This window comes from Oryctolagus cuniculus, chromosome 13, assembly GCF_964237555.1.
Source record: "Oryctolagus cuniculus chromosome 13, mOryCun1.1, whole genome shotgun sequence".
In the NCBI taxonomy this organism is placed as follows: Eukaryota; Metazoa; Chordata; class Mammalia; order Lagomorpha; family Leporidae; genus Oryctolagus; species Oryctolagus cuniculus.
The window spans coordinates 60,026,170-60,047,684 of record NC_091444.1 but is presented as its reverse complement, the minus strand read 5'-3'; the positions used below and the strand labels follow the sequence as shown (position 1 = coordinate 60,047,684).

The 21,515-nt window shown below is 37.2% G+C and overlaps 1 protein-coding gene across 1 annotated transcript in view; it reads left to right on the top strand.

The window, feature by feature from the left end:
* The window catches only part of RYR2 (ryanodine receptor 2), a gene marked incomplete at its 5' end in the record, with an annotated part of 557,937 nt that overhangs the window by 400,299 nt on the left and 136,123 nt on the right, over positions 1-21,515 (top strand). Inside the window, 5 exon segments of the mRNA NM_001082757.1 lie at positions 3,349-3,472; positions 3,944-4,059; positions 7,295-7,359; positions 10,036-10,157; positions 16,801-16,850. Coding sequence (NP_001076226.1) covers positions 3,349-3,472; positions 3,944-4,059; positions 7,295-7,359; positions 10,036-10,157; positions 16,801-16,850 — 477 coding nt within the window.

The window sequence follows — 21,515 nt, the reverse complement described above, 5'->3', positions numbered from 1 at the left end:
TCCCACGTGGGCTCCTGTTCGAGTCCCAGCTGCCCCACTTCTGATCCAGCTCTCTGTTATGGCCTGGGAAAGCAGTGGAAGATGGCCCAAGTGCTTGGGTCTCTGCCACCCATGTGGGAAACCCAGAAGAATCATCTGGCTCCTGGCTTCAGATTGACTCAGATCCAACTGTTGCAGCCATTTGAGGAGTGAACGGGTGGATGGAAAACCTGTCCCTCTCTGTCTCTCTCTCTGTTGTCTGTAATGCTTCCTCTCAAATAAATAATCTTTTTACAAAAAAAGAATAAAGAAGTGAAAGTTCAAAAAGTATTATCAGTGCTCTGAAATGATGAAAAATGTCAACAGTCAATATTCATTCTGTCTTTGCTCTCCACCACCACTGCAAGGGTTATGTACTGTGGTGGACTGTCATCAATCAAGGACAGTCTGAGACCAAGCATTTGTTACCATTTAGTGTGACAGTGTGAGTATATTCACAGGCCAGTGCTAGTGTGTCGAGGCTGGGAATTTCTGCATTAAGTTTGTCTTCCACAGTTGTCTAGTCTTCCTTTTTTTTTTTTTAAAGATTTATTTTATTTGAAAGAGTTACAGAGAGGTAGAGATAGAGAGAGAGGTCTTCCATCTGCTGGTTCACTCCCCAGATGGCTGCAACGGCCGGAGCAGCACCGATCTGAAGCCAGGAGCTTCTTCTGGGTCTCCCACATGGGTACAGGGGCCCAAGGACTTGGGCCATCCTCTGCTGCTATCTCGGGCCATAGCAGAGAGCTGGATGAGAAGAGGAGCAGCCGGGACTAGAACTGAGAATCATATGGGATGCCGGCGCTTCAGGCCAGGGCTTTAACCCACTGTGCCACACTGGGTTAGTCTAGTCTTCCTTACATAGGACATCTTCCTGTCTAGTCTTCATCACATAGGACATCTGCACCCATGTTATACACGGGAAAGATGAGATTTGGAAGAGCTAGGGAAGCTCCCCCAACTAGGCCTGCTAGTAAGTGGCACAGCAAAGACGTAAGCTCTTGTCCACTGGCTGAGTTCTAATGGAGCGCTCAGTGTTTAGTTCAGTGGAGAGCTAATAGGGGAAAAGAGTTTGAGAATCAGAAGGTGCTGTGGGTTCTCAGATCTCTCTCTCTCTCTCTCTCTTGCTTGTTCATCTCCCTCGCTCTCACCTTTGCTTTTTTTCTTCCCCACTCTGGTTTCCAGAGTAACCATTACTATCTTACTCTAAAATCACTTACAAATTAAATTTCCAATTGAATATCATTCTCCAGCATTAAATGAAATAATAGAGTTCAAAAGAGGTAGTAATTGATTTTATTAGTTATTCAGTTATACGCTTGAATGAATTTTTTCTTGTAAATTGTTTTGTTAGATTACGTGTTTGACAGAATTCTATTTGATTCCCAGCACTATTGGTAACATGTTTTATATCCTTCTTCCTATTCACAAATATTTGTTAGTATTCTATCAGTTGTGTTATGCTTACCACAGCACCACAAGCTCTTGTACCATGCTGTGAAAGAACTGATGTCTCCTTATTATGCTTACTATTTGTTAACTTGGTGGGTCTTGCCTATCCCTTGCATTCGTGGTGGTATAGTGTCACCTAATGGTCACAAAGTTTAGTGGATGACTGCGTTTCTATAGATGGCACTCTCAGGCCAAGCAAGCTCTAGCAAATGGTACTCTCTCCTTTTTGTATGTTTGCTGACTTAATTAATGTGTAGGGAAAATTAAACATTTGAGATGTGTTTAATAACTTGTGGCTAAACTATACTGGAAACTGATTTAATAGGCAATATGTTATCATCAAAATTCAAACAAAATAGTTTACTTCTGATTTTTTTTTTTCCTTCTGAATCTCCTTTAGCAGTTGTGTTTCAGGGCAATTCAGCATCCATGCAACATACTGATACATTATAAGATTCCTTTTCTAATTCTTAAATCTGGGACATACCAGGCTGTTCACTTTGCTGCTGTTAATAGCATTCATTGTATCACCTCTTTACATCTAAACGTAACAGTGTATTTTAAAATATTCTATCTTTAACAAAATAGTTACAAACATGTTTATGAAATCTATAATTTTATAAATGTCCTTCTCTTCATTTGTCTTTTAAATTAAATAATTTCAATGGAGGCGGGCACCGTGGCTCACTTGGTTAATCCTCTGCCTGTGGCTCTGGCATCCCATATGGGCGCTGGATTCTAGTCCGGTTGCTCCTCTTCCAGTCCAGCTCTCTGCTGTGGCCCAGGAAGGCAGTGGAGGATGGCCCAAGTGCTTGGGCCCTGCACCCACATTGGAGACCAAGAGGAAGTACCTGGCTCCTGGCTTAAGATCGGTGTAGGTCTGGCCGTAGCGGCCATTTGGGGGGTGAACCAACGGAAGGAAGACTCTTCTCTCTGTCTCACCCTCTCACTGTCTATAAACTCTACCTGTCAAATAAATAATAATAATAAAGAGACCAGGCTAAGTACCTGGCTCCTGCCATTGGATCAGCACGGTGCGCCGGCCACAACGCGCTGGCCGCGGCAGCCATTGGAGGGTGAACCAACACAAAGGAAAACCTTTCTCTCTCTCTCTCACTGTCTACTCTGCCTGTCAAAAAAAAAAAAAAAAAAAAAGTTCTACAACTTTTAAATCCAAAAGAATAAAATACTTTTGATAGTAGCAGACTGTGAAAACTTCATGAAATATGTGCGTTTCAGTTTTTCCCACAAACTTATTGAAGCCCTCTTATATTTATCACCTGCATAGGTATGCTAGAACTTGTAATCTTGCTAGCAGTCACTTGAGAACATGTTTTAATCAGTTAACTAAGTTTGGAATACTAAACATTGATCAACTTTTAACTTAGCACGTCTTTGGATGGCTTTTTTATGTTCACAGATAATGTAACAAGAATGTAATCTGGGATTTGAGAGGTGTAATAAAAATTTCATATTAATGACATTTTTTCTTATGTCTATAGTACAAAAAATGAAGCCTACATAATCCCATAAATAGGCTTACTAGGTTGAGTTGTGCATATTTACCGTCTGTTACCAATCTCCAAGTTCAGAATTCAGTTGCTGTCCTTCCTTCATCTTTGCAGGTGTTAATGCTACTAGAAATTACAAATGCCTGTATTTTCATGTTTGAATTGTCTCTTAGAGGGTTTCTACACAGTCCTTTTTTGACCAGATTTCTTTAATTAGTTGGAACCTTTAAGATACTAGAGAGTGAAGAATCTTATATGAGTCTTATATGTTTTATGTATTATTAAAAATATCGAGGTTGGGTAGTATGCTCTGTCTCATCTCAGATTATGGTTATTATGCCATGTTCTTCTTCTGACATTCCCTTAGGAGGTGGAAACCATCCTCTGCTGGTACCCTATGATACGCTGACAGCCAAAGAGAAAGCCAAGGATAGGGAAAAGGCACAGGACATCCTCAAGTTCTTGCAGATCAATGGATATGCTGTATCCAGGTATAGTGCACCTCCAGTTACACATTCCTCTCAAAAGAGTAACTCTTTCAATATCCCCAGCAGATTGAAATTTGAAAAAGAGTTCACTGATCTGTTTCCACTTTAGAGCTGCTGTTTAGTAAGTTCAAAAGACACACCTGTTGGAAATATTAATGTCTGTAGCTATGTCCCGCAAAGCTGGATTCCTTTTGCTACCATTCATCATCTATGGAAAATCCTTAGGTGAAAAAACTGAACTCACAATCTGTTTTGTAAAAGCAGCATTTTATGGTACAATTAAAAAGTTATTCACTATAATTTTTATCAGGTATGAAGAATTACACAGATATTAAATTTCATTTTTGCCTTGAGGTGCAAGAACATTAGATAGCCTCAAAATATATAGACCCACATATATTAATTTTTACAAAATTTTACCTCATAAGAGACTTTGTATAAATTTATTTCCACATTTAATTTTTGATGTTCTAGAGGATTCAAGGACCTGGAACTGGACACACCTTCCATTGAGAAGCGATTCGCCTATAGTTTCCTCCAGCAACTTATCCGCTATGTGGATGAAGCTCATCAGTACATCCTGGAGTTTGGTGGGTACCATGATTTCACACCACTAGCTCAGTTTCTGCCTCAGGGTATAGAACAGCACAGACTCCAGGGCTGTTTCTTCTCTGCATACTGAGTGCAGCAGACAAACAAGTTCTTAGTGAATGGGTAGTATTTGAGAACATCTTAAAAAATCTAACAAATAAAATTATTTTCTTTTTATAATGTCCTTTGGCATTGTTTTATCATTTTGAAAAGATACAATGGAAGAACATCAAAATCCTAAGATAGAGTTAACAGTCTTTGCTACAAAATGACTTGCTGTACTCATAAAAAAATCACCTCTAAAACCGTATGGATTCTCAAAATTTCTAAACACTGTAAAAGTCTTAAGATTAGTTTGATAGGGTCCCAGATGTATCTGCACTGTGGCATACTTGATTATGCTTCAGGAGTTTCATGAAAGAAGCTCTTTCCCATCGGGCCAGTGCTAACTTAGAACAAGAAGAACACATTTCTATAAATTTTAGAATCAGAACAAATCTTTAAGGCAGCCGCCTTTCACTTCTGTTATTTTATGACCTCGCTAAGTGCTGTTGAATTCAAATTCAAGTCCTTGATTACTCCTTCATGGCATATCACAGCAAAGCAACTGGATGATAATAAGTTATTTGTAGTACACATGGTTCCCTTTTAAAAACAGTGTCTTGTCGGGTGTGTATTTTTTTCACTCTCAAGGTTTTGTTTTTGTTTTTGTTTTTAATGCTTGCTCCTTCTGTTTTTCTTCCAATACCTTGCATCTGACCCATAATCCTAAATCTCTTAGCTGCTATGTTTTGGTACGATTTAACTAGGGCTTATGCACAGCATAAGATTAAAGTTTGTAGACTCTCTGAACATGGTATTTGTTGTCCCTGACCTCCTGCCCTCTGTGTCCTAAATGCGATTCTCCAGTTGAGGATCATTTTCATAAAATGACTTTCAACATGCTCTTGACCTGTAATTTAAATAATGTTTTATACTCTTTCTTTTATATTTTTCCTAAAGTCCAACTATCCAAACTACTTGTGATCTCTCTGCAACTTGTACAACTCTAATCTTTAAAAATAGGATTTCCAGTTCATCCTCATGAGTAACCAAATTAGGCAGAAGTAATGAAATTTGACCCAAGGACAAAACTGAGGCAGTAGTGAATTAGTGAAGCTTTCATGCATAAAATTAAGCATTTAAATTTCTGATTCACACTTCATTGAAAATGATATGGGTAGCAATTCCAATATCCAGTCTTATGTTAGGCAAGAGGAATGACAAAAGAGGAGTAAGAATATATTTATTTTACCTTCACAGGAGAGCAGAAATACAAATTTGAAGAGAGGAAATGTGTTTAAGTATTATTCACACTTCATTCAGACTTTGGATAAACTTCTAGTACAGTGTTTCTGAATAGGGACTGGGGAGTACATTCCTCCAGGGAAAATTCAACCAATTACATTTTATTCTTTTCTTGGATCAGCGAGTCTTAGAAAGAGAATACTGGAAAGTAGGGTACAAAGAAGGAACCCAACCACATAACATTTTATGTAGTTCCTGATGTTTCATGTCCCCTTGTCAAATGGCTTTAGAGGGCAAATTATATCTAAGAATTCTTTTGGAGGAATAGGTAAAGCTCAGATTGGCAATGCCATTGTTATGTTAATTTCATTATTTTCTTAAACTTTTGATTAAATGTAGTACTCGTACTTTTTACATGTAGTACAGTGCAGTATTTCAACTCATGTGTAAAACATAAACTGATTAAATCAGGCAATTGCCATTTCCTGTCCTTTATCTTTTCTTTATGTATGGAGCCTACCAGCTCCTCTATTCCAGTTCCTTGTACTGCAAAGTTAATGAAGTAAAGGGTAAAAGGTGAAGGCTATATAGCAGTTTTAAATTTTGCCCTTCACTTTATTGGCTTTGCATTGCATATTGTAATAGTCATCCTTTCATCCATGGTAATTTCCATGTAAGAATATGTGTGTGCCTTTTTCATATTTTTTGTTGTACCATAGATCATATTTTCTCCACCTCTTTTCCCATTTTGCACATGAGCATTTCTGTTAAAATGCATAAAAAACAAAAGATATTTCCTAGTTCCTTGATGCACTAGCAGATTTGGCTCTTTACAAATTTTATCTTTATATACTTTATATGAGAAAATCTCTTCAGTGGATCTAGCCATTTTACATAATGTGCTTGAGAGAAATTTAATTTCAGAGCAATATAAAGTGAAATTTTGAAGTGTTAAAAAGCCATCATTTTCCTTTAATTGCTCATACAGACAGTGCTGTTCTGATATTATAAAAGATTACTTGAATTCTCTAAAATTTTACCTGAATTTATGTCTAAAATTTGATAACATATATTTCCATTTACTTTTATTTCTATTTCCAAAAAACATTCCCAAAGAAAAAATCAATTTGATTTGTATAAAGTCTGGAAGCTCTGCTTATTATAATTTTTACTGCCATTTTTATCAGTTCTGAATGTTTTAGCTCTTCAGAGTGTTCTGCATATCATTATGGTTATTATCGTTCATTGTAACCTACCCTATATGCGTGGACTATCTTGTGTATGCATGAAAGGCTGTCCTCTGTGCTAAACGCATTAGGTCAATCAGATCTTAACCTTGAATCATTTTCTAAACTATGGAGAAAATGTGAGTGTTTTTTCATTGCTTATGGAAATTGTCTTTGACTTAGGTTAAAACTTCTTTATTTTTTAATGTGATGCTGATCTTCCAACCTAATATTAAAATTTTTATCCTCGCTCTCATCACAGGTCCTTAGTTTTTCAAGTGGTGAATTAAAGTGAGATGCTTTCCTTTGTAGTCACACCAGGAAGTAACTGTCTTTATTAGAGTCCAGTTAAAAATATAGACAATAATAATCATTCAATTTACACTTATTTTTCACCCTTGTGAACTTCCTTTCTGAAAGGCTGTGGAAGAGTAGGATTTTACTTTCTTTTCATTTCTCAGACATTTCAGTAAGAACGTAGAGCTCTCAGGATTTGTGCTCATAACTGCAAGCAAGGCCTATATAGCTTTTTAATTTGGGTTTGAGTATTTTTTTAAACTCTAAAAATTTAGGTGAATTTAGCCTTCCTATTTATGGTTGGCATTTTATGTTCAGGTTAATGGGATAATACATTTGGCAGTAGTTCTAACTTTGCATTTTGGATGAATATCTTATAATGTTTGCAGTGCAACATATGCCTAAAAACTCTTCGTATCTACAGATGGTGGCAGCAGAAGCAAAGGAGAACATTTCCCTTATGAACAAGAAATCAAGTTCTTTGCAAAAGTACAGTATACAATCCGTCTTGTTTTGGCTTCAATATGTTTGTTTATAAGATCACTTAATTAAATGGTTGCCTCTTTTCTGGTCTACAAATTTTATAGCAAGGGAATATTCTGTGGCATAAAAATAATTGCATGAATCATGTGGGATGAATTTTCTACCAGAACACTTGGTCACATTTTTACTTGCTACTGTATTTCTCAAAGGACTCAGTTTTCATTTAAAGCTCCATGTTTGTCTTTTTCATATGACATAGAAGAAAAATATCTACCTTAGCATTTGACTATTGTTGTGATTTAGCATTTTTAGTTAAGCATTTATTTTTTAAGGAGGAAAATGTATGAGTTAATTTATAAATGCATACATTATAAGAACTTGCAGAGTAGAATCTTCATTATAGGACCCTACTCATTTTACAAATCAGAAAGCTGAAGTTCAGAGAGAATAAATTGTCCATATATAAAATATAACCCATTGTTATTCATTTCACTTACTGAGAATTTTAAGGGATTTTACTTTTTTTATGACTTATTTTATTTATTTTGAAAGGCAGAGTTATAGAGAGAGAGAGGGAGAGACACAGACAAAGGTCTTCCATCTGCAGGTTCACTCCCTAACTGGCCACAGTAATTGGGGCTGGGCCAGGCTGAAGCCAGGAGCCAGGAGCAAGGAACTTCTTCTGGGTCTCCCATATGGGTGCAGGGGCCCAAGGACTTGGGCCATCCTCTGCTGCTTTCTCAGGTACATAAGCAGGAAGCTGGATAGGAAGTGGAACAGCCAGAACTCAGACTGGCTCCCATATGGGATGCTGGTGCTGCAGGCAGTGGCTTAACCCACTATGCCACAATTCTGGTCCCTAATTTTCAGGAATTTTCTGCATTACTGGCACATTTATGGAATATTTGTCACTTCCTTTCAGTCAAAAAAGGAAGGAGATGAAGAGTTGCAAAGTCTATACTGGATTCATTTCTTACTGGATATTTGCTGTGTGCCTAGTCTGTGCCAGGCATCAGGCTGTGGCCTGTGGTTTGTCATGAAGACAAAACACCCTTGGATCAGTTTTCCTATTAATCTGAAAACCTTATTATTGCTCTCATATTCATTTTGAAGTACTTGCATTTGTTGATCATTACAGATATTTGCTCTTAATACAGCCTCATGTTTTCTCTACAATGGCCTGCTTTTTGAAATTAATATTTTGCTTCTAATATGTTTTCAGAATTGTTCCATTTATTGTAAAGGAGATTTCTCTTTTCTTTCCAACCACTGTTGCCCTCAGATTCTGTTCCAGCCATCCAAAGAAGTTTGTCATGGGGTGCACATTGTTAGATATTGTTTAATCATTCAGTTGATTGATAGAGAGATGGATTAATAGATCCCCACTCTCTACTAGACTGTCATCCCCCCAATAGCTAGTTATCAGAATGCTTTATTTGTGACCTCTAATTATACTTTTAAAATATATTCCTAGGCTGCCCATTTACACAGCACCTCTACTGACTTTGTTCATAGGTACTTAATGATGCTTAATTTCTGCTAAGCCTGTAATTCATTCATTCACCATATTTACTGGGTACCAATTATATGTGAATCACTACATTTAGACAATGGCACAACTTTCAAGGAATATATATATATATATACATACATATATATATAAAAACCTGTATATTCCTCATTATATATAACTGTAATATCACATAATAAGGAGAAAGTTATATTTAGATGTGAATTTCGATACTGGTATTTCCTATTATTCATATTTTTCATTAAATCAATAAATATGTCTAGTTCTTGTCCAACACATTCCTACATACTGGGCATTCAGTGGAAAATAAACCTAGAAATATTTCTTTTCTCTTTTCTCTTGCAGGCTCTTAGGGACAGAGGTTTTAATAACAAATCACACATATAAAATGCAAAAGTTCCAATGACGTTATGAGAGAGGGGATCTGGATTTTATCTAATGGTCTATTTGATGAAGTGCTGAGGTGTGCACAAGTGGAGTGTTAGGTTATAGAGTATGGAATAGCATTAGAGAAAGTGCATATGAAAAGCCATGTGGCAAGAGAGGACACAGTGAGGAGGAGGAAAAATGCCCCAGGCCAGCAGGATTAAATGCACATGGAATGAGAAATGAACTTTGAGAAAGGCTGGGTGAAAAGAATGTTGTTTAGACAAGGAAGACAGTGTGACTTTTGAGTAAGTCACTCACTGTTTCTGTCTCTTTTTGATACCCAGGAAACAAGGATTGTGACACCCTACCATACTGAGAGTTAGAAAAATAAATGAAGTGACACTACATTTTCCTCAATCCTCATAGATAGTGCAGACTCAATCTAGGGTAGTCATGGATGATTTTTGATCCTGTTGGGCATTGAGAACTATATTATATAAAAGCTTGAGAATATTCCCTTTAGAAAAATATTGAAAATTTTTAGAATAATGGAAAACAGTTGAAAATTTGCTCTGTTCTTCATAACTGCATCTCACCAAGCCCTGCCCCTCCTGTTGCCACATACTGGAGGAAGTAGAATGAAATTGAAGGCCATATAATCTCAAATGGTGCTAACTGGCTTGGGTATGGGGACATCCCTTGCATGTGAACAAATCTCAGTTCTCGTTTCATCTCCCCAAAAGTTCCACTGTGTAGATCTGTTTTCTTTTCCTTTCTTTCAGGTCGTTCTACCTTTAATTGATCAGTATTTCAAAAACCATCGTTTATACTTCTTATCTGCAGCAAGCAGACCTCTCTGCTCTGGAGGGCATGCATCAAACAAAGAGAAGGAAATGGTGACTAGGTAAACAGCTATAAGCATACAGATTGTTGTTTGAGTTAGGTGACTCTGAATTTGGGAATGGCAACATGAGAAACCTTGAGGTGGGAACATTCTGAGACTGTCTCCCATCTTCCCTAGTCCTGGTCCAATTGGAACCAAACTCTAGAATATGATTTTTACATGTTAAGATATTTGACACAGGTGTTGGACTTCTTCCTATTTTGCTGCTAAATGTAATGCTAAACAGAGGGAATACAATGATGTCCGGTACAGAATTTCCAGGTAGAATCTAGAGACAGAGTGCTGTATCAGTATTTCTGATAAATATGCTTTTTTAAACATTAGTTTCATGAATATTTCTGCAGACCTACTATTTTTGCTAGCTTTTGTCATGAAAGAAAAAAATTTCATTTATTCAAATTTGATTCAAAAAGCAGGGCCAATCTTAAAAAGACAATGAAGTAAAATATATACTCTCTGAAAAATGCTCTTCATGTCTATCAAACCAGCATTTTAGAAATGCCCCCTCATTTTTGTTTATAGTCAAGTATTCGTGATAGATTTATTTGTAATTGTGCTGGGGATTTCAAGTGTGTTGAATTAAAATTTTGTTAGAATTTAGTGCAAATGAGAATATGTTACCAAAAAAGTCTAGTTTTGTGCAATTACATTGCTCAAAAGTCCAAGTGAAGCTTTTAGGTTGTATCTGCACAAAATTTCTATGCAAGTGAGTAACGCAGAACACTGGAGGAAATACAGGCTTTCTTTGGACTTGGCTTTCATGCTATATTGAGTAGCAGCTTGGTATTAACCAATAAGGCAGAGTGAGTTGAGTCTGAGTACAGACTATCATCAGAGGATGGATGAGAAATAAGATTCTTGTATTATGATATACTGGAGAAAACAGCTAAAATGAACTTTCTATGTCATTTCTTTATTGTCTATTTTACCAACTGCTATATTATCACAATGACAGTAAAAATGTCTTCAAACCTCCTCCATCATAATCTTCATATTAGGTTTTTTTTTTTTTTTTTTTTTTTTTTGATAGGCAGAGTGGACAGTGAGAGAGAGAGAGACAGAGAGAAAGGTCTTCCTTTTGCCATTGGTTCAGCTTCCAATGGCTGCCGTGGCCAGCGTGCTGTGGCCAGCGCATCGCACTGATCGGAAACCAGGAGCCAGGTGCTTCTCCTGGTCTCCAATGCGGGTGCAGGGCCCAAGCACTTGGGCCATCCTCTACTGCCCTCCCGGGCCATAGCAGAGAGCTGGCCTGGAAGAGGGGCGACTGGGACTAGAACCCGGTGTGCTGGCACCGCAGGTGAAGGATTAGCCTATTGAGCCGCAGTGCCGGCCTCTATTAGGTTGTTAAAACTGATTATAGTTAAAACAGCGAAGGGAATCCATCCTAGTGACACGCTTCATTTCCATCAATTATTACCATATGGATTAGCAACTTTCCAAGGTGTGAATGTCCCCCCTTCACATTCCCTTCCCATCTTCCCTCAGAGGAAGGTCACAAGTTCTTCTTCATCTCGTAAGAACACTCATCTACTTCCTCGGGCCAGTGTCCTGTCGACAGGCACCTAAGTAGCTAGAAAACCCCAGGTACCAAATTACCTCTGAGCATCGTGAAGCTGAGGATGTTGTCAGATCTCCTTCTCGTCATCACATCCAGTTAGCTTCTTGTACAGAAGCTGTGTTTCCAGAGGTTATTGTAAATTCAAATACCACTCAGTTACACAAATCAAGAAAAATACACTCAAAGGAAATAGAGGGAAAAGACAAATAAATCAATGCAAATTCTACTTTTCTCTCCCTCTTCTCTCTTATGTTTTATCATCCCTACTCAGTTTCATCCTGATGCCCAGAAGTATTCACTGACCACAAACTACACATAGATCATAACATCAGAAAGTATGCAGTTTTAACTTATTAATTATATCTCAATAAAGCTGGATAAATTCAGAGAAATAAACACCAGAAGAACAGTGAGCTTCTTTCCCTTTACCAACACCGTATTCCTTATGGGATAAACCAGAGCATGCTGAGCCAGTGCCAGCCTCAGTCGATGTTGCTTGAGGGCCTTACCTGAACCCCACATCCTCCTCCCTCCAGCGGCACAGGACGTTTTGTTTTTGCATCACCTAAAGGAAAGAGGGTTGGTACCACCTGGTCAGTATCTAGTCATGTGTTGTGATCACTAACATTAGCATTTCCAAGCACAACACATAGAACTGAGGGACAAAATAGAAGCCACTTCCATTTCTACACATCAGTGCCAAATACAGGACTTTAACCTCAAAGATAAACATTAGTAGGTTAGATAAGGAATAATGTAATGATAAGTAAATCATGGAACATATGTATATAAAATGCACAGTTATTGCAATTATGATATGAATTTCTCATCACTTAACAGTCATCATTCTAAAATAAAGTATATATTTAAATGTTAGTAACCCAATTTCTAAAAATACCTAAGTTTGCTAGTAGAGAGAATTTATCACTGTTAGAGAATAAACTTAATTTTTAACAGTTGTTTACTTCAGCAAGTATATTGTATATATTTTTCTTACTGTTTTGTATTTTTATAATTTTTAAAATGAAATACATCCAAGATTATACAAATTTGTTTGAAGAGACCAGTAGCACCATTACAGTAAAAAGCCAACTATTTTGTTTGAAATTATTGAACCACTGAAAATGTATAAATGTGTGATTTCTCACCTCTTCAGTTAAATGAACTTCAGTGAATAAAATAGATAATAAGATCAAATAGATGAAATCTGATAAAATGAGTAATAACTTGGCCCTGTTGCTATGAATAAGCAAGTATACTTTTACATACATGATAAACAGGACAATGATGGTTTTAATTTGTATGTATGTAACAATTTTAAGTAGCAGTAGTCAAGTGGATCTAAATTATTTTCTCTGCAGTTAAAAACTCATATTTTCATGAGATGTTTAAATGACATCCACCATGTGTAAAATCATTTATGTCCTTGTCTACAAAGAATAATAAGATTTGGCTTCAGCATTCCAGGCAGATATGTTGCAGTAACTAAGTATGCGAATATGACTTTATCTCTAATAGCAGAACACCAAGCAGTGCTTGGGGATTCAATGTAAAGCAAGGCGACATTAGGTGAGTGTGGAGGATCTAGGGATTTATGGAAGTGATGTCATTCACAGCTGATCTTTCAGAATTTGTAGGTCAGAAATTGAGGCAGAAGGATATTCTCTGTATGTAGATAACCACAAAAATAAAGCCTAGAAGCTGATAATTTGGAAGAAGTATAGGTTATATAGATTATAACAGTTGTTAACTTTCAGAATAAGATGTCTTCTTTCTTTAAAAAATTTCTGAAATGTATTTTTATATCAGTTTGTACTTCATTCATTATCACTAAGAAACTATTGAAGCATTTTATGAAAGAAAAGATCGGAAGTACCCTTAGGAAGGACAGTGTGGCAGCAATGCTAATAGGGTTGTTAAGAGTAAAAGAGCAGGGGCTAAAGCGAGCCACCCAAGATGTGGCAAGGGAAGTGCTGCCTCCTTGAGGTTGTGCTGCCCCCTGGTGGCTTCTTCGGAAATTTTCTGAATTCCTGCCTCATGCATCATGCTTTCTGAAGTTTGAGTATACACAGACACATAGAGCAATCACACTTCCTAACTTTAATAAGCTTAGCAATGCAGCTGCATGGACACACACACACAGAGCTAACTATATACAAAAAGTCATGAGGAGTGACATGGAGACATGACACAGTCCTGGGAACATGGGGAGGCACTGGATATGAGAAACACGGAACAGAGAGTCAACATGATTCGGCAGTGAGTAACACGGCAGGTAGAAAGAAGAAATCCCATAGAAGTTCAAACTGTGGGTTGACAGAACATGGTTAGTGTCACTAACAAAGACAGCAGATTTCAGAAAAAGAACTAGTTTTCAGAAGAGCTTGTATTTGGTCAGGTCTTTATTGAAGTATAAGCATTTGCTGTTCTTTCAGCTGGAGATAGCCAGCAGGATAGTTGGAAATGCACATTTGGTGCCAGTGGAGAGATTAGTGAAAGAAATGACACATGTACACATGTGTCTGTACACATGTCATGCTCAGGCTTGTGAAAGTAGGTGAAATTGAAGGAGTGGAGAGAGGAAAAAAGACTGGAGACAAACACTTGGAGAGTTATTCTGCTTGGAGGGTTTTCAGAAGTGTGTCTCTGAAGAACGTGGAGAATGAGAGATGATGATAGTATGATAAAAAATATTAACGTAAAACAAAATTAAAGGGGTAAGAGTTTCAAATATTTAAGTAGTCAAACATGCCAGGTGAGCAGTCTAAGAAACAGATGGGAAAAAAAGGACCTTAGATTTGCTGAATAGCGGCATTGGGCAAACTTCAAGGGACTGTTTCAGTCCAAAACAATGAGTGATGGCTGAAGAAGTGTGGAATATGTTATGGCTAACAGAATATTGATAATGATGGGAAGCAGAGAAAGGGGATAATAATATTACAGAAAGTATTTTTGGAGAAAATATGGGCTGAAGCTTACAACAATCACACTTATACTCTGTTTATAAACTGTGATCCAAAAAGGAATGGCACAGTAGAGAAAAGATATATAATTTTCTTTTTTTGAGAACTTCAACCTTCAATGCCTATATTTCCATTAGGTGGCATATAGGATTAGGAAGGAGAATAGATTGTAAATAAAACATTTTTCTCTGACAGAAATATAATTGGATGAAATGAGATTCAGATATGTTCTATTTATCATTAGAGCAAAAAAATGCTAGGTCTGGATTAATGGAATTAAAATATAATGCTAGCAGTATAAATTTAGCCTCATCAAGAATATCTCAGAATGTTTCACCCTGAATGATCAAGAATGATAAGTGAAAATATAGTTCAAAATAGATTGGAATACGCATATCCAGAGTGTATACAATTCTCAATGTAGTAACTCTGGAAAGAGACGGGCACCTGTTGGGTTAGCATGCAAGGCTGTCGTCCATAAAGCTCAGCAGATGAGAGCACCTGGAGAAAGTAGTGCTCATTTTATTGCTCTGGTTTTTAAATTACAGGACAAAAATAATCACATAGATCAGGGTTTAATATGTAATCCTATACCTACGGGTGGTCTGAATATTGTTTTAAACATTTCCTGTCTGATAAGTGATTTCCCAAAACACTAAATTCATTCAGACATTTGTGGCTACAAAATGCCCTGTTTAATTATTTTTTATCAATAAGTTTATCTGCATGGTTCCTGAGTTGAAATGTGCTGGCCAAAACTTACTGTAAGAGAGTTAACCCTCACAAAAGAGGCTCTCTCTGTCCCCTTTCTTCGCATCCTGCCACAGATCAGCCACCTTCCATGGCTGGTCCATATCCCCAATCCTGGCTTGTGTTGCCCATCTGAGCACTTCTGGGGATGGCAGAGCTTTGCAAGAGAGCATGGGCAGTGAGGATATAGCTGTTTTCATTATTAAGAGAATGAAGCTGAACATGTGTAGAATTTTACAAATGGATCTCCAAGCTTGGAGTTGGAGTATGTGCTGGCTATGCAGAGCTGACTGATGCTCACTGAGAGTTCAGAAGAGTGTGGGTGCATTTGAAAATTATGTCAGTTTTATCTGGAAGGCTACATGATATGATGCTGGAGAGACTTGCAATGGCCCCCAAGGTATCCAGGAGAAGACCCCTTTCAGCCTTGACTGGGAGTAGTAAAGAAGCAGAAAATACTTCTTGGAATAAACACATCTGGGTGTGAGTCCCGAAGGACAGGTATAAGGTAGAGTAACATGAGAGTGAGGGAAGGATTTTCTCAATAAAGCAGCACCTGCAGGGGCCCCGGGAGACTGAGGCTCGGTGAAAACACAGGGCCAAGGCAGAGTTTCTGGGTTGGATCCGAGAGTTATTGGATCCCAGGGCTGTCACACTGAATACTGAATGGAGGCAAACGGTATTTGGAATCTCCCATGACTAATTGGCATGTGGGGTATAAACACATAGGAGTGTGTTCTAGGAGAACTGAGAAACAGGTTCAACTCATTCATCAGCATTAAGAACCTTTTAAGCATTCATATCTGTAATGTTTTTCTCTGAGTGATTATCAGTTCAAATACTGTATCTAGTTCACTGTGTTTGAATTCACTAGATGTTGGTGTGATCAAGGTTGAGAGGAGGAAGTTTCAAATAAAACATACAAAACTTAAAAAATATTTTATGCCCAAAGCACCATGCATCTGCTCTTTTAAAAATTCCATAATTAAAAGAAAATCTAGAATTTCAGTGGTACATTTAGGTGGACAAAATTAAAATTATCCCTTATGGTTTTTGGTAGTTATAGCTTTATGGGGTTCATATAGACGCTTTTGTATTAATTAGCTTTGCTTTCAGTTTTTTTTATTTCTTATAATATGTGCTTTTTTAACCATGTTTGTTAAAGATATGCACTCAAAGACTCTTTCTTTAATACCTTTACTCCACATTCTGCTCAGAAAATTGATTCTTTCTGCGTGACATCATGTTGCTTTTTTCCGGCTCATATATCAGCTGTTTTTTTCTTCTTTTTAATTTTTTTTTAATTTCCCCTGTCTTTTCTACCTTCCCCTCCCCCTTCCCTTTTTCTCTTTTGTTTTTCTTTTGTCTTCAGCCTATTCTGCAAACTTGGAGTTCTTGTCAGGCATAGGATTTCACTATTTGGTAAGGAGACTCTTGAAAAAATACTAGCATGGCCATCACTTGGTTTTCTTTGCCATTTTTGCACTGTGTTGTGTGCTGCTATGTTGCATGAACGCATGTTTGCATGGCTGCATGCATGGTTGTCGTAGGCCAAGATAAGGTCCTCAAGATTGTTTAAAAGTAGCGTTTATCTAATGTGAAATTGAGGACTGTCCAGAGTGTAACTGAAAATAAAAAGGTTGCATTGTCAAAGAGTAAATGAATGAAAATGGCAAGTTCTACCATATTTTATTTTAGGGGTTAAACAAAGCCGGGCCCTTGGACTTTTGTTTGGTTATCTCTAATACATTAAATAATGAGCTGTAAATAAATAATTAGTTGTAAATCAACATGTTACACTGCACTTGTTGTTTTTAATGCTCTTGACTACCGATATGCATGTCTGCTGCATTCCAAACACTGGAGCCTCATTGTGGAGATACTGAAGCCAAGGAGCTTCACTTGGCAAAAGTGACTCTTCTAGCACCACTCACCCCAGAGTCAGTTTCTGTTTGTTTCTGAGAATTCACATAGTTGAAGTTCATGTTCCTGAGCACCTGCTTCCAAACAGCCAGGCAGGTAGGCACTCATTTTCCACAAACTCGCCCTGCTCTGGGGCTTTCGGAATCTGTGGCAGCTGGCAGAACCTGTGTTTTACACCTTCCTGCATCTGATTTTACAAACTGCCACAGCAATTTTGAGATGGTGTTGGAGTAATTTAAGGAATAACACATTTAGTGTATTGAGAGAGTTGTCATAAATTCAATTATATTTACTGGGAAAACTAAAGATTGAAAAATTACTCCTGTGAAAAACACAGTGAATAAATTGGGGAATAGAAATTACATATAACTTATTTAATGATTTACTGTTTGGTTTTTAGTATTATTATAGCCAATATTTGCTGCTCTTAAATTTAGTAATTAAAATCTATATTTCCATTAAATTGCCTATGTTTATATATTAATATATCAGTTATTTAAAATTAGTGGGGTAATTATCTTCAGAATATTTTCCAGTTGACTGATTTTTATTTAGCTTTTCTTGTTTTTTTTTTTTCTTTTTTTAAAGATTTATTTTTTTATTTGAAAGAGTTACACAGAGAGTGAAGGAGAGGCAGAGAGAGAGAGAGAGAGAGAGAGAGAGAGAGGTCCTCCATCTGATGGTTCACTCTCTACTGGCTGCAACGGCAGGAGCTTCTTCCGGGTCTCCCACATGGGTGCAGGGGCCCAAGGACTTGGGCTATCTTCCACTGCTATCCCAGGCCATAGCAGAGAGCTGGATTGGAAGTGGAGCAGCCGGTTCTTGAACCGGTGCCCATATGGGATGCCAACCCTGCAGGTAGTGACTTTACCTGCTACGCCACAGCCTGGCCCCTCTTTAGCTTTTCAACAGAGAAAATGTTCTATGAAATTTGTTCAGACAGGATTTTCATGTACTCTTTGACCTTATCAGAATAAAATCAATTCAGATATTCTCCAATTGTCTTCAGAGAGTACTATCTATATATAGCTGATGAAGAGGCCTGTTTCTCAGCTGGAGTTTTTATCTTTTTGTTACTGAGCATAGTACTTCTTTCTGTTGTACCATTTCTAACTTCCTATTTATAGTATATTCTTCTTTCCCTGTTATATGTCATTATAATATCCCTTTTAAAAAATCAAAGCATTTCATATGTACAGTAAAGTCTATGACTCTCAAGAACAATTTGATGGAATTTTACATGTATAGGATTTCAAATTTTTGCCCAAGTTTACCCAAAACATTTCTAACATCCAAGAAGCCTACCTTTTGTCGTTTTTCAAATTATTACCATCTCCTAACAAACTCCATGTAGGCATCCATTATCATAGATTAATAGTGCCTGTTCTTGAAACTCCATTTTTCCTTTGGAATATGTCATTTAATGACTTGTTAACTGAAGATAAATGCATGATATACTTTGTTGTACTTTCTTGGAGAAAAGAACTGGATGTGAACACTTATCCTATCTCTTTGAGAACCTAATATTCCATCTAGACATATTTTAAATACCTTAGTCCTTAAATGTTATTTATTTTTAACACGAGTTTATTGGAGACCTATGGTTTTTATTTCAAAAGTGTATTTTTGCACATTCTTTTTATTATTAATATGTCTTTTGTAATTTCAAATTTGATTTGACATTTACATGTAAGAATAACTGTAAGAGGCCTTTATGGATCAAGAATACTATTCTACAGACTTTCCCAATCATTAAACTCTTTAGGTTTTAGGTATTTAAATTTTACATATTACCATTATGGCCTGGCTTTAGGTACTAATATGATATCCTGGAAATAATATTGAGTTTTTAGTAATAATAATAATAATAAACATCAGTTCTGCTTTTGTAAGTTGACTAGCTGAATGATTTGAACAATAGAATTAAATTCTCTGAATCTTCATTGCTTTTCATTTTTAGTATAGTTTAACTGCTAACCTTAGAACTCTATTTTATATATCAAATCTAATGTGAGATAATAAGCATTGAAGTACTGTTTAAACTATAGCCATACACAAGTAAGATGGATTTATTAGATTTTACTTACCATATTTAAATCTTATTTATTATATTTTCTGTAGATGAATCGTATATAAATTAAACTAGAGGTTTTTACTACTTAAGATACATACACAATGAGACCTTTATAATTTGCCCATTTCTGGAATGAATGAGAAGTGATAGACCCAAGCATTTATTTTTTGACTTATCAGTTATGCCCTTGTGGATTTTCAAAGTGAGAGAGATCTTGTGACATATATGAATATATTTTGATTGCTTGTATAGAATCATATTAATCTCTTTCATTCTACATTTATATAATATAATTCCATACATTTCTGCAGAAAAATCCTGATTATTAAATTGTATCTCCTGTACCATCTTAGTTTAAAAAAAAAATACATGATCTAACCTAATAATAAATTAAGACAGAATTAAAAGTAGAGCTTAACAAAGATAATACTTCTGTGATGATTAGCAAAGGTCATTGTACAAAAAAGCACCACTAACCCTAAATATATCGGGAATTAGAGAAAAGAGAGGAACATGAAAATGAGCAAAGAGACAAAATACTTATCCTGGTGGTGGTAATGGAATATGTATCCCAAATTGGCTCCAAATTGTAGTTGTATCTCTAAACCTGAGGTCTAGTTGAAAGATTTTTCTAAAATGTGAAGTGAGGATTTCTAAAACTGAAGCATCTGTATCTGTGACTGTTTAAATTATTTTTCTTATCCACTGAAGCACACTAAGAATTAAAGAGACTAATAAGTATTTTATGCCTTATCTAGTCTTTTTGGGTGCACGTTAGCAATTTCATTTTATATTAAAAATAGCTAAGTGTTTTTATAAGAGGAACAAACTTCACTCTCCAAAGAATTCTGGTGAATATATCAGAATATTTGTTGGAAAAAATCAGAAAGAAGATAACATCTTGCTATAATATAGGTTCCATTTGAATTTGGAAATGTTTGCTGTGATTATAAATTGAGGCATCATGTAATTTGGAAATTCAGTTAGGACATAAAGAGAAGTTAGGCAAGTGAATGAGTTGATAAGGATTTCATTGCCATTTTGAAATAGCCAATGTTGACTAAAGAAGTAAGGCTTTATTTTCACCCTTACCTTTCATTAACAGGGAATTGTGAGGACTAACTGTAGGGCAATTAGATATATGAGGAACCCAAGATGATGGAATAGAGAGGGAGCTTACCACCCTAGTCTAGGGGAAATCAGTTAAAAAAAAGAAGCGGGGAGAGTGAAAATTCAAGGAAGAGTTAGGGAGAAAAATGCAGAGGAAACTCCACACAAAATAGAGGGACACCGTGGATCTACGTGGAGGGTGTGGACGCATACAACTCAGAACCCCAACAGCCGAGAGAGCCTCAGCACCAGCTTTGGAGGGTGAGATGACACCAGACTGCAGCAGCCCAAGCCACTGGTGATAAAGCTGCAGGAACTGCCTCGTGGGAGTCCAGCTTGGAGCCCTGTGGGGGCAGTGTACCTGCCAACCTAGAGGAAAAAAAGGGGGGGGCGTGTTTCCTTGTCCCCGACCACCTAGCACCTAGCACTGGTGTTCTGTAACAATCTGAGAGAGGACATGCACCACTTTGGACCTAAGTAACAGCTGCACCAGTGTGCGTCTACATGCTCAGAAACCAGCCAAGAGGAGGCGACAGTCTGGAGGGAGGACTGCGAGGTGGCAGGGTGCTCAGGACTGTGGGAGCCTTGTGTGCTCAGACTGTGAAACACTGTGGCTGCATGGGAGGGTACAAGGTGTGACTGGGTCTTAGGTCAGTCATTGTGGGTGGCTCTTCACATTTGTGGCTCCCTAATTCCCTGGTGAGGGTCATTGCTGTGGGGTCGTGTTCACACTGAGGACTGCAAGGATCCATTGTGGGGTTCTTGTGGCAGCATGGATGATATTGTACCCACTGGGGCCAGTGCCCAGACATTGGTCTCTTTGGAGGAGAGGAGGTGAGTGTGACACTATGTCAGCAATCGAGCAGCCTTACAAAATGTACTTAAGGATGTGCTACACACAGAAACATGGTCATCACTATGAAAAAAGGGTGAAGGCAGAAAATCTCCCAGTAAAAGTACAAAGGAAATCCAAAGTAAGC